General features: G+C 41.7%; 1 protein-coding gene across 1 annotated transcript; it reads left to right on the forward strand.

The window, feature by feature from the left end:
* Positions 1-6197: 6197 nt before the first annotated feature.
* Positions 6198-14770, forward strand: LOC125038631 (glycine receptor subunit alpha-3-like). The gene is made up of 6 exons (XM_047632170.1): positions 6198-6324; positions 6954-7152; positions 10059-10190; positions 11242-11383; positions 12654-12865; positions 14584-14770. The coding sequence occupies exons 1-6, from the start codon at positions 6198-6200 to the stop codon at positions 14768-14770; spliced, it is 999 nt and encodes a 332-aa protein (XP_047488126.1).
* Positions 14771-16237: the final 1467 nt, after the last annotated feature.

Genomic DNA, 16237 nt, shown 5'->3' on the forward strand with positions numbered 1-16237 from the left:
TGAGTCAATAGGAGAGTGCGTTGAGTCAGTAGGAGAGTGAGTTGAGTCAGTAGGAGAGTGACTTGAGTCAGTAGGAGAATAGGTTTAGTCAGTAGAAGAGTAGGTTGAGTCAATAGGAGAGTTAGTTGATTCAGTAATGGGGTGAGTTGAGTCAGTAGGAGAGTAGGTTGAGTCGTAAGAGAGTGGGTTGAGTCAATAGGAGAGTGAGTTGAGTCAGTAGGAGAGTGAGCTAAGCAAGTAGGAGAGTAGATTGAGTCAGTAGGAGAGTGAGCTGAGTAGGTAGGAGAGTGAGTTGAGTCAGTAGGAGAGTGAGCTGAGTCAGTTGGAGAGTAGATTGAGTCGGTAGGAGATTGAGTTGATTCAGTGGGAGGGTGAGTTAAGTCAGTAGGAGCGTGATCTGAGTCAGTAGGAGAGTAGACTAAGTCAGTAGGAGAGTGAGCTGAGTCAGTAGGAGAGTGAGTTGAGTCAGTAGGAGAGTAAATTGAGTCAGTAGCAGAGTGAGCTGAGTCAGTAGGAGAGTGAGATGAGTCAGTAGGAGAGTGAGATGAGTCAGTAGGAGAGTAGGTTGAGTCAGTATGAGAGTAAGTTGAGTCAGTATGAGAGTAGATTGAGTCAGTAGGAGAGTAGGTTGAGCCAGTAGGAGAGTGAGTTGAGTCAGTAGGAGAGTGAATTGAGTCAGTAGGAGAGTAGGTTGAGTCAATAGGAGAGTGAGTTGAGTCAGTAGAAGAGTAGATTGAGTTGGTAGGAGAGTGAGCTGAGTCAGTAGGAGAGTAGATTGAGTCAGTAGGAGAGTGAGCTGAGTCAGTAGGCGAGTGAGCTTAGTCAGTAGGAGAGTGAGTTGAGTCAGTAGGAGAGTGAGCTGAGTCAGTAGGAGAGTGAGCTTAGTAGGAGAGTGAGTTGAGTCAGTAGGAGAGTATGATGAGGCAGTAGGAGAGTAAGGTGAGTCAGTAGGAGAGTAGATTGAATCAGGAGAGTAGGTTGAGTCAATAGGAGAGTAGATTGAGTCAGTAGGAGAGTGAGCTTAGTCAGTAGGAGAGTGAGATGAGTCAGTAGGAGAGTAGGGTGAGTCAGTAGGAGAGTAAGTTGAGTTAGTATGAGAGTAGATTGAGTCAGTAGGAGAGTGAGCTGAGTCAGTAGGAGAGTGTGCTGAGTCAGTAGGAGAGTGAGCTTAGTCAGTAGGAGAGTAGACTGAGTCAGTAGGAGAGTGAGCCGAGTCAGTAGGAGAGTGAGTTGAGTCAGTAGGAGAGTGAGTTGAGTCAGTAGGAGAGTAAATTGAGTCAGTAGGAGAGTGTGCTGAGTCAGTAGCAGAGTGAGCTGAGTCAGTAGGAGAGTGAGCTTAGTCAGTAGGAGAGTGAGATGAGTCAGTAGGAGAGTAGGTTGAGTCAGTAGGAGAGTAAGTTGAGTCAGTAAGAGAGTAGATTGAGTCAGTAGGAGAGTAGGTTGAGCCAGTAGGAGAGTGAGTTGAGTCAGTAGGAGAGTGAATTGAGTCAGTAGGAGAGTAGTTTGAGTCAGTAGGAGAGTAGACTGAGTCAGTAGGAGAGTGAATTAAGTCATTAAGCAAGTAGGTTGAGTCAGTAGGAAAGTGAGTTGAGTCAGTAGGAGAGTAGGTTGAGTCAATAGGAGAGGGAGTTGAGTCAGTTGGAGAGTGAGTTGAGTCAGTAGGAGAGTAGTTTGAGTCAGTAGGAGAGTAGATTGAGTCGGTAGGAGAGTGAGCTGAGTCAGTAGGAGAGTAGATTGAGTCAGTAGGAGAGTGAGTTGAGTCAGTAGGAGAGTAGATTGAGTCAGTAGGAGAGTGAGCTGAGTCAGTAGGAGATTGAGTTGAGTCAGTAGGAGAGTAAGGTGAGTCAGTAGGGGAGTAGATTGAATCAGGAGAGTAGGTTGAGTCAATAGGAGAGGGAGTTGAGTCATTATGAGAATAGATTGAGTCAATGAGAGAGTAGGATGAGTCAGTAGGAGAGTAAGTTGAGTCAGTATGAGAGAAGATTGAGTCAGCATGAGAGTAGGTTGAGTCAGTAGGAGAGTAGATTGAGTCAGTAGGAGAGTGAGCTGAGTCAGTAGGAGAGTGAGTTAATTCAATATGAGCATAAATTGAGTCAGTAGGAGAGTAGGTTGAGTCAGTAGGAGAGTAGATTGAGTCAATAGGAGAGTGAGTTGAGGCAGTAGGAGAGTGAGTTGGGTCAGTAGGAGAGAAGGTTGAGTCAGTAGGAGAGTAGACTGAGTCAGTACGAGAGTAGACTGAGTCAGTAGGAGAGTAGGTTGAGTCAGTAGGGGAGTAGGTTGAGTCAATAGGAGAGTGAGTTTAGTCAGTAGGAGAGTGACTTGAGTCAGTTGCAGAGTGAGTTGAATCAGTAGAGGAGTAGGTTGAGTCAATAGGAGAGTGAGTTGAGTCAGTAGGAGAGCAGATTGAGTCAGTAGGAGAGTTAGCTTAGTCAGTAGGAGAGTGAGCTTAGTCAGTAGGAGAGTGAGTTAAGTCAGTAGGAGAGTAGGACGAGTCAGTAGGAGAGTAAGTTGAGTTAGTATAAGAGTAAATAGGAGAGTAAATTGAGTCAGTAAGAGAGTGAGTTGAGTCAGTATGAGAGTAGATTGAGTCAGTAAGAGAGTAGGTTTGAGCCAGTAGGAGAGTAAGTTGAGTCAGTATAAGAGTAGATTGAGTCAGTAGGAGAGTAGGTTGAGTAAATAGGAGAGTAGATTGAGTCAGTAGGAGAGTGAGTTGGGTCATTAGGAGAGTGAGTTGAGTCAGTAGGAGAGTAGATTGAGTCAGTAGGAGAGTGAGTTGAGTCAGTAGGAGAGTGAGCTGAGTCAGTAGAAGTAAATTGATTCAGTAGTAGTGAATTGAGTTAGTAGGAGAGTGAGTTGAGTAAGTAGGAGGGTAGGTTGAGTCAGTAGGGGAGTGAGTTGAGTCAGCAGGAGAGTGAACTGAGTCATCAATTGTGCGAGTGATTCGGTAAGCAAGTGTATTGTTGAGTCATTGAGTACATGGGGTTATTAAATGAGGGAGTTGAGTCAGTAAGTTGAATCCATAACCGAGTGAGGTGAGTCAGTAAGTCGGTGAGGTAAATGAGTAAGTGAGTAGGTTCAGTCAGTAACCGAATGAGTTTCATTAAACGTTTTGAGTCAATAAGAAAGCGAAGTGAGCCAGTAAGCGTGCTGAGTCAGCAAGCGAGTGAGTGAACGAGGGACTGACTATGAGAGAGCGGATGAATAAGGAAAGAAGGCCTTTAAATGATCGTGGAAGAGAATGTATGAGTAAGTCTGTGGGTGAATGAGCAAAGGAGGGGGATTGAGTCGTGAGTTAGTAGGGAGAAAGGGAGTGAAGGATAATGGAAGGGTGAGAGTCAGAAAGTGAGGGAGTAAATGAACGTAAGCAATCAAAGTAGTGTGAGAATGAATTGGCGAGTAAGCAAGTGAGAGAACGTAGCTTTTGAAACTGGTGATTTACCTTACGAAGAGACATTGCCATATACAAGCAGGTTAAGGACAGAGCACCAAACTAATGAGATAAAAAATAAGTCTTTTCAGCTAACACTTATCGCCGTTTGCCCTTAATTTTGCTAATGTATCTTGAGCTGAAAGGCGATACTCATGTTTGCGAGTCTAAAGTGGTCTCTCCCTCGCAGAAAAATCGCGACGGCCGCCCTCCTGCAGCCCTTCGGCGGTGTCAGACTGTACAAGGACGGGAGGATCATGTGGGCGCAGATGTAGGTGTGGACTGGGTATGGGGGATTGAAGATGGAGTAAAGTATGGGTGAGGGGGAGATGATGAGGGAGGGGAGGAATAGGTGGGGAAGAGACGAAATGAGAAAGAGGAAGAAAAAAGGAGGAAGGAGGAGGAAGATGAAGAAGAACAAGAAGTGATGTGGGGGAGGAATAAGAGGGGGAGGAGGAGGAGCAAAAAAAAAAATAATGATAATAAAAAAAAAATAATAATAATAAGGGGGAAAGGAAAGAGGAAAAGAAAAGTGGAAAAAGTAAATTAAATAGAGAAGAGGGCAAGAGAAGACTAGGATAATTGTTGACTGTTTGCCTCTCTCTCTCTCTCTCTCTCTCTCTCTCTCTCTCTCTCTCTCTCTCTCTCTCTCTCTCTTTCTCTCTTTCTCTCTTTCTCTCTCTCTCTCTCTCTCTCTCTCTCTCTCTCTCTCTCTCTCTCTCTCTCACTCTCTCTCTCTCTCTCTTTCTCTCTCTCTCTCTCTCTCTCTCTCTCTCTCTCTCTCTCTTTCTCTCTCTCTCTCTCTCTCTCTCTCTCTCTCTCTCTCTCTCTCTCTCTCTATCTCTCTCTCTCTCTCTCTCTCTCTCTCTCTCTCTCTCTCTCTTTCTCTCTCTTTCTCTCTCTTCTATCTCTCTCTCTCTCTCTCTCTCTCTCTCTCTCTCTCTCTCTCTCTCCCTCTCTCTGTCTGTCTGTCTGTCTGTCTCTGTCTCTCCCTCTTTCTCTCTCCCCCTCTTTCTCTCTTCCCCTCTTTCTTCCCTCCCTCTCTCTTCCCCCCCCCCTCTCTCCCCTCTCCTTGCCTCTCTCTCTTTCATCGCTCTCTCTCTTTCAAGGTTCATCATCACCCTGCGCTGCGCAATGTTCTACCATGACTTTCCCTTCGACGAGCAGATCTGCAACCTTAAAATGACCAGTTGTGAGTCAAGCATTCGTTGTGTTGCAAGCGCTAATTACGGAATTATTTTAAATATTTTATTCCAGTGCATGTCTCCATATCAATATCATATTCATACCATCATCACAACACACATTTGTTAATGCAATTTTGTATACTATCATTATAATCTATCGTTTCTTATAATTACGGCAATTATTTTTTTTCACTTTAGTTAGTTTAGTTAGTTAATGTTATCACATTTAACTTACTTTATTGAAGGGCGTGTTATTTTAGTAAAGTGTTCATAGATTTCTTTCCAATGATAATATCGAGATGAGATGTGGGTTAAATAGTAGCTATTTTTGTGAGCTCTAAGTTGTATGATCGATATCATTACCTGTCCATTTCTTTGCAGTAAGTGATTATTGCTACTACCTGATTTGCAGTAAATTATGCTGTTTCGTAATATAACAATGACATAATGATAGCTGTAATGACTGCATTATCTTTATTTGTAGTAATGATAATAATCGTTATTATCATTACCCATCTATATTTTTATGCAATTATGTTGGTTTGCAATATCAACAAGACAAGTTACTATTCTGCTTGTTATGCACCTAGTGTATCTGACACGTTAATCAGTTTATGGGAAGAAGATGATTATGTTTCTCTTTTTTAATGCCTTCCCCCTCTCTCTCCCTCTTTTTCTTACCTTCACCTTCCTCTTCTTTTCCACTTACCCCCTGCACTCTCACTCTCCACTTCCGCTTTTTTCTCTCTCTTGCTCTCGCACTCTCCTTTTCCCCTTTTCTTCCTCTCCTCTTTACTCTCTTTCTCTACTGTCTCACCTCTCCCTTTTCTCCTTCTCTCCTTCCACCCCCTCTCTACACTTTCTCTCTTCCCTACTCTCCCTAACTCCCCTTCTTGTCTTTCTCCTTCTCTACTGTTTTCCTTTCCTCCTTTCCGTCTATCACTGCCCTTTTCTTTCACCGCTTTCTTCCCCCTGTCACTTTCCCTTCCTTTCCCTTCTCCCTCTTCCGCCTTCCCCTTCTCCTGTCCCCCTTTTCTCTCTTTCCTCTTCTCTCTCTTCTCCCTATCCCGCTTCCTCCTTCTCCTCTCCCTTTTTTCTCCCTTCACTTTTCTCTCTCTTCTCCCTCTTCCTTTTCCTCTTTCTTCTCCCCCCTTTTCTCCTCCTTCCTCTTCTCTCTCTTCTCCTTACTCCGGTTTCTCCTTCTCCTCTTCCCCTTTTCCCACTTCACTTTTCTCTCTCTTCTCCCTCTCCCTTTTCCTTCTTCTTCTCCCCCTTTTCTGCCCCTTTCTCTTCTCTCTTTTTTTCCTCTCCCACTTCCTCCTCCTCCTCTCCCTCTTTTCTCTCCTTTCTCTTCTCTGTCTTCTCCCTCTCCCGCTTCCTCTTTCTCATCTCCCCCTTTACTTTCCTCCTTGCTCTTCTCTCCCCCCTTTCTTCCCTCACAATCCCTTTCCTTCTGCCTCTTTCTCCTCTTCCCTTTTCTCCCCTCACTTTTCTCCCTCCCCCCTTTCCTCCTCCTTCTTCCCCTCCCTCTTCTCTCTCTTTTCCCTCTCCCTCCTTCGCCAGACTTCTACGGCAGCGAGGACATGGCGTTTGACTGGCAGGGCGACGGCATCTCGGCCTCGCCGGACATCGCGGAGCTCCTCCCCAACTACAAGTTCACCTTCGTCAGGACCAACGCCACGTCCTGCTTCGACGCCGACTACGTCAATGGTGAGGGAGAAGGATGGCGAGGGAGGGTGTGGTGAGGGAGGGTGGTGGTGAGGGAAGGTGGTGGAGAGACTGGGGGGTGGAGAGGGAGGATGGTGGAGACGGAGGAGGGTGGTGAAGGAAGATGGTGGAAAAGGAGGGTGATGGGAAGGGAGGGTGGTCATGAAGAAAGGTGGTAATGAGGGAGGTGAAGATGGCGAAGGAAAAAGGGCGAGTGATGATCAGGTGATGATGTTGATATTGCTATGAGACCAACTCCATATCCTGTTGCAGTCCGGTGAAAAGGGTGGAGGCCTAAGGAGATTGTCTCTGCTTAAAAGGGGCAATGATTGATATGATCAACTGTGACTGTCATGAAAGGCTATGGAGTAATGTGAAGTCAAGTGGCTACTAATCTACAACCTGTTATAAAATGAGAACGCAATAAGCTATGGATTATGAGTTCGTATAATACGATACAACACAGCAAAGCTACTATACCCCCGCCGTTGCTTTACACCATTTCTTGTATTTCACAAACATAACTCATTTTATCAGTATATCCATAATAATTTTTTGTCTTCATTAGCAGCAACAACAATATTGGTAACAGCAATAGCAATATAGCAGTAGCATCATTATATCTTTCACAGGAGAATACCCGTGTCTGAAGTCATCTATGCGATTCGAACGACGCTACCGTAACCTCCTAATCGGCGTATACTTCCCTTCTTTACTCTTCGTGCTCGTGGCTTGGGCTTCGTTCTTTTGGCCCGCCGACGCCATTCCGGCCAGGACTGTGTTGCTCATCACCTGTTTGCTCACCACCATTTCTCTGTATACGAGTGTACAGTGAGTCTCCGTTCTGATGTTATTCTTGTTATTACTATTTATGCTTACCTATTTGTTCATGAGGTTTTGGTTTCCCACCTTCACCTTTTCAGTTCTTGCGGTTTTCTGTTCGTCAGCGAGATCATAATTATTGTACAGAGAAAGATGTGCACATACACACAATCATACATACCCCCCCCCCCCCCCCCCGCAAACACCAATTCGCAGACGCAAAGGCTCACCATTCACACATATCGCACACGTACACTAGGGTGTTTCAATAATTGTCGATTTTCTAAAATTTGCTCGAATCCCGGGGGCAAGTTAAGAAATAGGCGCCTATGAATTTTCTGAGTTTGGAAATGTATTTTTTATTAAAATCAAAGAATATCTCGCATTCTCTGTTTGCAATTGAAAGTTTTGATAAAATTATGATTTAGACACCGCATCGAACGCCAAATAACGCCTCGTTTTCTGTTGTCGGTATAACTATTTTATTTTTAAAATACCTCAATATTATACTTTTCTTCAATATTTTTGCATCAAAATTATTTCTATTATAAATTAATATTATATAAAGTTCTGTAATTGCCATGACTAATTTTTCAATTAGTAGGCTTGACTTCTCTTTACTTTGTGTTCTCTCCCACCGAATCGAGCTTGGGTCACCGAGGGCATCCTTTGGCTCTCGGACTTCTCACTTCGCTTAAATGATTTGAAGTAACATATTCTATTTATCAAGAGGCTATAAAAGGAAAGGATTCTAGTAATGATTTTATTTGGAACATTATATATTGCATACAATATAATTTTCATTTTACATTGCCATATCTCCGACTGCGCCGTTCTCTAGTTTCTGTTACAACAACAATTCTGTTTATGTCTTCACATTTTTTCATGTCTCCAATCAGTCTTTCACAGTTTTGATTATGGGCAGGTATTAATGAACTTTTGGGTTTCCACATATCGATTTCATGCATATCATAGGCCAAGTATGCAAACATCATATCTGTGGTCAGATGTTGGGAAATTAAATCTTTCACACTCAGATTACACAGTTTTTCTGCAGTGAAATTGTGCTTCTCCTTATTTTGAAAAGGGCTGGTGTGTATGGCCATTTTTCACGAATTCCTCTTTTCAAGATCTTTGCAACTCCATCGACGTAATCATGATCAACACCCAAGGGAAGAAGTGTACCATCTGCATTATACAGATGTCTGTTGATGGACGAGAACTAGCTGCTAGGACAGCCAAGTTCACAGCCAATCCTGGCATACCTCCTCGAAGTTTCAATAGCAGTTCTGAAAAGGGTCATTTTATTGCTGTCCACAGCAGAACGCCAGCACATGAAATAAACTTTTGCAAAATCAAAAATACTTCTGATTGTTCTTGGATTTTTTTTTTCAGTGCTTTCAGACACTTTATGGTGTTCTTTATTCCAATCTTCGATTTATTGGGCAAATCACCATCACAAACTCCTTCCAGCTTGGTCAATATGGTGTCAATGGTCAGGCAGATGTGTAGGAGGGAACAAAAAAATCCCAGCCACCTGACACCAACTGGCAAAAGACATTTCTGCAATATCTTCACTGTTGCATATAAATGGGACTTCTGCATTGTTGGTCTGCTTCCATTTCGGTCTGTTAAATTCCCGTCTTTGCGCCTGATAATCAACACTTCCGAGTGATCCATTGCTTCCTTGTACTTTTGCATCATACCAATCAATATCTTCCTTGAGGATTTCTCGGGGTTGTTTCTTTGCCTTGAATGACACAATCACAGTTTTCGAGAATTTTGTCTTCAGTGTTACATTTCTGATGGAGTCGTAGTACTCTTTCTTTATTTTCTTTATTTTTTCTTTCATATACCAAGGTGATATTGTCTTAATGCCGAATTTGCTATTCAACGCAGCAATTTCCGCCAGCAACTTGGATAAAATCTGAGATTCCGTAATAGTCAAATTATTGCATGGCAAGCTATCTTTTGACCATCCTTTTAGTGTCTGGTTACCATGTCCTTTTAAGGCACAGTATCGAGCAAGAATGTCACTCTTCGTCAGTGGTCTAGGTGGCATAACATCAATGGTATCAAACTCTTTCAGTATACGTGTATCGGCACGGCGCAAACCACCACGTCGAAGTGCCATATTGCCACTGACCAGATCGTCACCACAATATAGGCGAGCGAGTAATGTGCATTATTAAGGTAGCACAAGTTTATATGGAAATGCATAGTGACTGGGAATCTTTACGGAAGTCCCCAGGAATCATTCGCAATGACCTAAGTTACCCTATGTTTGATTCTGCCATAATGTCGGATGAACCGAAATGCCCTTCCGTGGGTCATGCGGGTCACCGCACCTCATCCCAGCGCCGGAAATGGTATTATACTTTAATCAAAAATTGCGAATAGTAGATATTTTTTGATTTGTCTAATATTTTGCATGTCGTCATTTAAGCATAGTAGGCGCCTGTTTAGCAACTTGCTGAATGATTCTGAAAAAGTCGGATTTATTGAAACACCCTAACGTACACGGTCTACTTTCCATGGCTTTCCTTCTGACAGGGCTATTTCTGTTAAACGATGACAGCCAGATAGATTATGCATGGTATTTAGTATTTAGTGTATTACTCAAGGAAGAATTCCCTATTCATATTTATTACAAGTAGATTATCCCAATCTAACAGATTAATCCTTCGCCAGGTGCGTCCACACAAATGCAAATAGATAAGTGCATTTATTATTCCTATTTATCAAATGTCTCATATATCAAATAGCCCGTATTTACTTCAGACAGCTTTCGTAATCCCATTTTACCTCAAGCAGATTTTATCAACTAGGTAGATATTGCCATCCCTATTTACCTCAGGCAGCTTTTATTATTCCTATTTACCTTAAGCAGATTTCCTCATGTTTATTTACTCCAGATATATTTGCTTACAAAATCCAACCAGGCAGATCACGCCGCCCGCCAACTACACGCGCGCCATTGACATCTGGTTCTTCGCCTGCATCGTGGCCGTGGCGTCCGCGCTCTTCGAGTACGCCGTCATCCTGCAGTACGTCGCTCGGGCGGCCTCCTGTGGCGGCCCTCTGCGCTCTCGTTGGCTGGGGATACATACATACATACATACATACATACATACATACATACATACATAAATACATATATACATATATACATATATACATACATACATACATACATACATACATACATACATATATAAATATATACATATATACATACATACATACATACATATATACATATATACATATATACATATATACATATATACATACATACATACATACATATATATATGTATATATATATACATATATATACACACACACATACATATATGTGTGTGTGTGTGTGTGTGTGTGTGTGTTTATGTGTTTGTATATATATACATAAGTATATATATATATATATATATATATATATATGTATATAGTAGATTTGTTGCTTATGTCGACATAAGCAGATTGTTTTTTTAATATTGTTATTGTCATTATCATTATGATCATTATTATCATTACTATCAATATTATTACTATCATTATTACTATTACTATTATTATTATTATTACATTATTATTATTATTGACGTTATTATTATTATTATTATTATTATTATTATTATTATTATTATTATTATTATTATTATCATTGTTATCATTATTATTATTATAATAATTATTATCATTGTTATTACCATCAACATTATTATTATCATTATCATATTATTATTATTATAATTACAATCATGATTATTATTATTATTATTATTATTGTAATCATTATTATTATCATTATTTGTATTATTAATATTATTATTATTACTACTACTACTATCATTATTACTATTATTTCATCATCATCATCATCATCATCATCATCATCATCATCATCATCATCATCATCATCATCATCATCATCATCATCATCATCATCATCATCATCGTCTTCATCATCATCATCGTCATCATCATCATCATCGTCATCATCATCATCATTATCATTATCATTAGTTTTGCTATTCTCACCTTTACTATTTTTGAATGGATCCATACGAACAGAATTACTCCTTATGGTTGCAGGTTGAAGCAACTGCAGAAGTCCCAGACGGAAAGAATCAGGATCGCCCCTTTCAATGACCTGATTCTGTTTATCAAGCCGAAACCAACGGAGGAGGAAGGAGAAAGCAGCGACACTGGCGCCAACCCAGTAGGGAGGAACCACGTAAGATTAAGTGTACAAATTCTTGTTTTCTGTGACGGAGAAGGGATATCTACGGATCCCATGGCTTTGAAATTTTACGAGTAAAATATTGATATACTGTATATTTGATATTGATAAAGTTTCATATTATCGTAGTATTTTTTAAAGACTATAGAAACAATTATGATGGATAAAGGTGATATATTTCAATAGAATTACATAAAATAAATGTAACTTAAAAATACTAAAAAAAGATAAGGAGACTTTCCTTGGGCACTTTCCGAGTAAATCACCGAAATTACTGATAGCCAAGCTTCCTTCCCTCACACACATCGCCACAAAGCAACATTTGTCTTGATCTGTAAGAAAAGGAAATTATGTTCCTCTTTAGGTCTCTCAACGAAAACTCACTGTGGTCACATGCTTCAGTGACCACAGTGTTTTGTTTTATTGTTATGGCAATTCTCTCAGCATACTATTGAAGGTAGGACAATGATAAGTTGATGGAGGATAAAGGAAGAGAGGGAGAGATAGATTGATAGATAGAGTACACACAGAAATAGCACTGTAAGTATTGAATGCTCTTTGTCTGACTTTGGCATTTTGTTGACATGTTCTTATATACTGCATGAGTATCAAAGAATCTACCAACCGCATATTCGTCTTGCGAAGAGGACTGCCTGGTACACACGCTTTCGAACGATGAGCTTGACCGAGGTACTTACCTCAGACAAGTATTTGTTGCGGTAGCTTCATCCATCATAACCTCGCAGTCTGAACCTAAGGCAATCATTTCCGCACACTGGATATTCTTCTTCAGATCTAATGCACATACGCAGGGTATTTTTAACGCTGTAACAGACTTGGGCAAGCCAAGTCAGGACGTCATTACACCTGCCTAGAGAAGATCCATAAAATTATACAAAGGATCCATCAAACTTCACCGACTTCAGCCAAACATAGCCTACATTAATGCTCGGTTTCTTAGCATTCAGTTTTCATTAATATAAGCATATAATGTATTACAGAATAGTCGGGGACGGTAGGAATACACAAGTGTTTTAAATTTAAAACTCGCCTCCTTATAGGAATTCTCGGGGTGTCCTGCATTTCAGCAGACCCCCATCATGAAAAGGGGAACCCTTGCAGCGAAAATCTTTCACCGATCACAAGTTGAGCTCAAATGAATAGCGCGGGCGCTGCGCATGAGCAGTAGCGAACCCTAGGTGTCACTGCTTCGCGGTTGGGGTCATATAAAATAACAATAATACTTAATATTTGTCCTCTGCAGTCCTCCCACGACAACAGCGCGAGGGCAAAGAGTGGAAAGGATGCACCCATGCTGTCCAAGACGCCCTCGGGAGGAAGCAGAGAAGGATCGGCAGCAGGTCCCCCGCCGGAGGACCAAAGGGAAGGATACTGGCGAATGGCTGAACTCCTGGCAGATCGATGGGCCAAAATCCTCTACATGGTTTCTTTCGTTATTTTCAACGTGGCATATTGGTGTATTTATCTTATTTAATGAGTCTGAGAAAAGGAGGGAGGTATAGATAGTTAGATAGATAGACAGGTCGACAGATACAAAGAAAGAGGGAGAGAGGTTAGGGAAACACACACACACACACACACACACACACACACACACACACACACACACACACACACACACACATACACACACATGTCTATGTATACATATATATGTTTATATATGTATGTATATATATACATATACACATACACACACATATATATGTGTATATATATATTTATTTATTTATCTATCTATCTATCTAAATACGTATATAGATATATATACACATACATACATGTATGCACACATACCTATATATCATTATGTATATACATACATACATACATACATACATACGTACATACATACATACATACATACATACATACATACATACATACATACATACATACATACATACATACATACATACATACATATACTTATACATATACATATACATATACATATACATATACATATACATACACACACGCACACATAAATATAAACACACACATATATACTTATACACGCACACACACACACACACACACACGCAACGCACACGCACACGCACACGCACACGCACACGCACACGCACACGCACACGCACACGCAAACACACACACACACACCACACACACACACACACACACACGCATACGCACACGCACACGCACATGCACACACAGACACACACACACGAACACACACACAAACACGGGCACACACACACGCACACGCACACGCACACGCACACGCACACGCACACGCACACGCACACGCACACGCAAACACACACACACACACACACACACACACACACACACACACACACACACACACACACACACACACACACACACATACATATATATATCCACACCTATATATATTTATATGTATATATATAATATATATATATATACATATATACGTATATGCACACCTATAAATGTTGATATATCCACACACACACGCACACGCAAACACACACACACACACACACACACACACACACACACACACACACACACACACACACACACACACACACACACACACATACATATATATCCACACCTATATATATTTATATGTATATATATTATATATATATATAAATATATATATATATATATATATATATATATATATATATATATATATACATATATACGTATATGCACACCTATAAATGTTGATATATCCACACACACACACGCATATATACACACCTATTTGTTTATGTGTGTATATATATGTATATGTATATATATATATATATATATATATATATATATATATATATATATATATATATATATACGTATATACACACCTATGTGTGTTTATATATATGTATATATATGTATATATATATATATTTATATATATATATATGTGTGTGTGTGTGTGTATGTGTGTGTGTGTTTGTGTGTGTGTGTGTTTGTGTGTGTGTGTGTGTGTGTGTGTGTGTGTGTGTGTGTGTGTGTGTGTGTGTGTGTGTGTGTGTGTGTGTGTGTGTGTGTGTGTGTGTGTGCGTTTCATTTGGACAGATTGAGGGGGGCGGAGTGTGCCCGGGGGTTCGCCACGGCAGTCACTGATCGGTTCACAGAACTTGAGAACCTGACGGACCTAGTTGCTCAGTGGGAGTCCTTCAAGCGCGAAACACTTGATGCAGCTCAGGAGTCCATTGGCGAACGGCCGAGGACAAGGCAGAATTTTATCTCACTGGAAACACTGGAAGCCACAGAAGCATGTCGGATGTCTCGGCTGAATGGCTATCAGGACTTGAGCCGTTCCTTGGTGCGCAGGTCTTGGATAATGCTGAGAAGGGACAAGAAACAGTTCATCAGGAACCTTGCTGAGTAGGTTGAAGGCCATATCTTAGTAAATGACTTTCGTCCTGCCTACCAAGCCATGAGAAAACTGAACTCTAGGCCCTCCTCGTAGATGACTGTAGTCCGCTCTGTGGATGGACAAATCATCTCAGATCATGTTAGCCAAGTATTTCGAACAGCTGTACCAGGTAGACCCTTCAGAACTTACTTTGGACGCAAGTCGTATCACAATATTTGTGCTGGATACACCCATCAGCAAGGAACTCCTTACTCTAACTGAGGTTAGGGGGGCGATTTCTGTGCTGAAGTGTGGGAAAGCTGCAGTCATATGTGATATCTCTGCTGAACTGCTAAAGGCCAGGGGTGAACTTGGCACTGGGGCTAACATGCAGCTCTGACTGCCATCAGGCAGTCTGATTCTATTCCCCCTAACCTGTTGAAGGGCGTGGTCATCCCTCTCTGGAAGAGGAATGGGGATTGATGGGACTATAGAAACCACCGTGGCATCACACTGTTCAGTACACCAGCCCACATCCTTTTGAAACGAATCTGCCACCACCTGCTAAGGCACCAGAGACTAGAGCAGTCTGGATTCACTCCTGACAATTCCACTATAGACTGAATCCCAGTGTTCCGAGTCATTGTCGAATGCTGTCATGAGTTTGGTCGTGGGCTGCTTGCATCCTACATCAAGAAATTGTTTGACTCTGGGAATTCCGACACGGATTATTGGCCTGATATCAAGCCTATATACCGGTACTGTAAGAGCTGTAAAGTGTGGTGGAGGCCTTTCGAACTTTCCTGTTGATTCAGGGGTGAGGCAAGGCTGCGCCCTTGCAACAACACTTTTCAACATGGACTGGATATTGGGCAGAGCTATATCAAGGTCGCTATCTAGTGCCTATCTCACCTTTTGTAACAAGTCCCTACACCAGATCATGTGTACAGTTAGCAGGACCATGTGTCCAACCGACGGCTAGACCGTGAGACTGGCATGGGACTGAAATCATCTGGGACCGCCAACTCAGGCTAGGGGCACCAAGCTCGTTTCCCTGTCGATGGTCCTGCCCATCAGGTTGTCTCTTTGCTAGACAATCCTGGATGGAGGAGGCCCGTAGGACGACCTAGGAGGTCATGGCTTGAGCAGCTCGACCAGTCCTGTCGCGAGGAGTTAGAGATGTCTGGAGTCTCGCCATGAGGCACCCCCGTGGCTGGAAGCGAAGAGTGGATGCGGCCATGGCCCCTGTCGGCGCACACACACACACACACACACACACACACACACACACACACACACACACACACACACACACATACATACACACACACACACACACACACACACACACACACACACACACACACACACACACACACACACACACATATGTGCATATATATATATATATATATATATATATATATATATATATATATAAATCAGCCTTCGACTGTTTTGTCTTAACTCAGAGGAACTCCTTGCCTGATGACTCG

This window comes from Penaeus chinensis, chromosome 25, assembly GCF_019202785.1.
Source record: "Penaeus chinensis breed Huanghai No. 1 chromosome 25, ASM1920278v2, whole genome shotgun sequence".
NCBI lineage: Eukaryota > Metazoa > Arthropoda > Malacostraca > Decapoda > Penaeidae > Penaeus > Penaeus chinensis.

Bases quoted from the DNA above. Each gene is read 5' to 3' on its own strand.
- LOC125038631 (XM_047632170.1), top strand. From the start codon at position 6,198: ATGGCGTTTGACTGGCAGGGCGACGGCATCTCGGCCTCGCCGGACATC. The intron at 7,153-10,058 runs GTGAGTCTCCGT...TATTTACTCCAG, and splicing joins TCTCTGTATACGAGTGTACA to ATATATTTGCTTACAAAATC. The intron at 11,384-12,653 runs GTAAGATTAAGT...TGTCCTCTGCAG, and splicing joins ACCCAGTAGGGAGGAACCAC to TCCTCCCACGACAACAGCGC.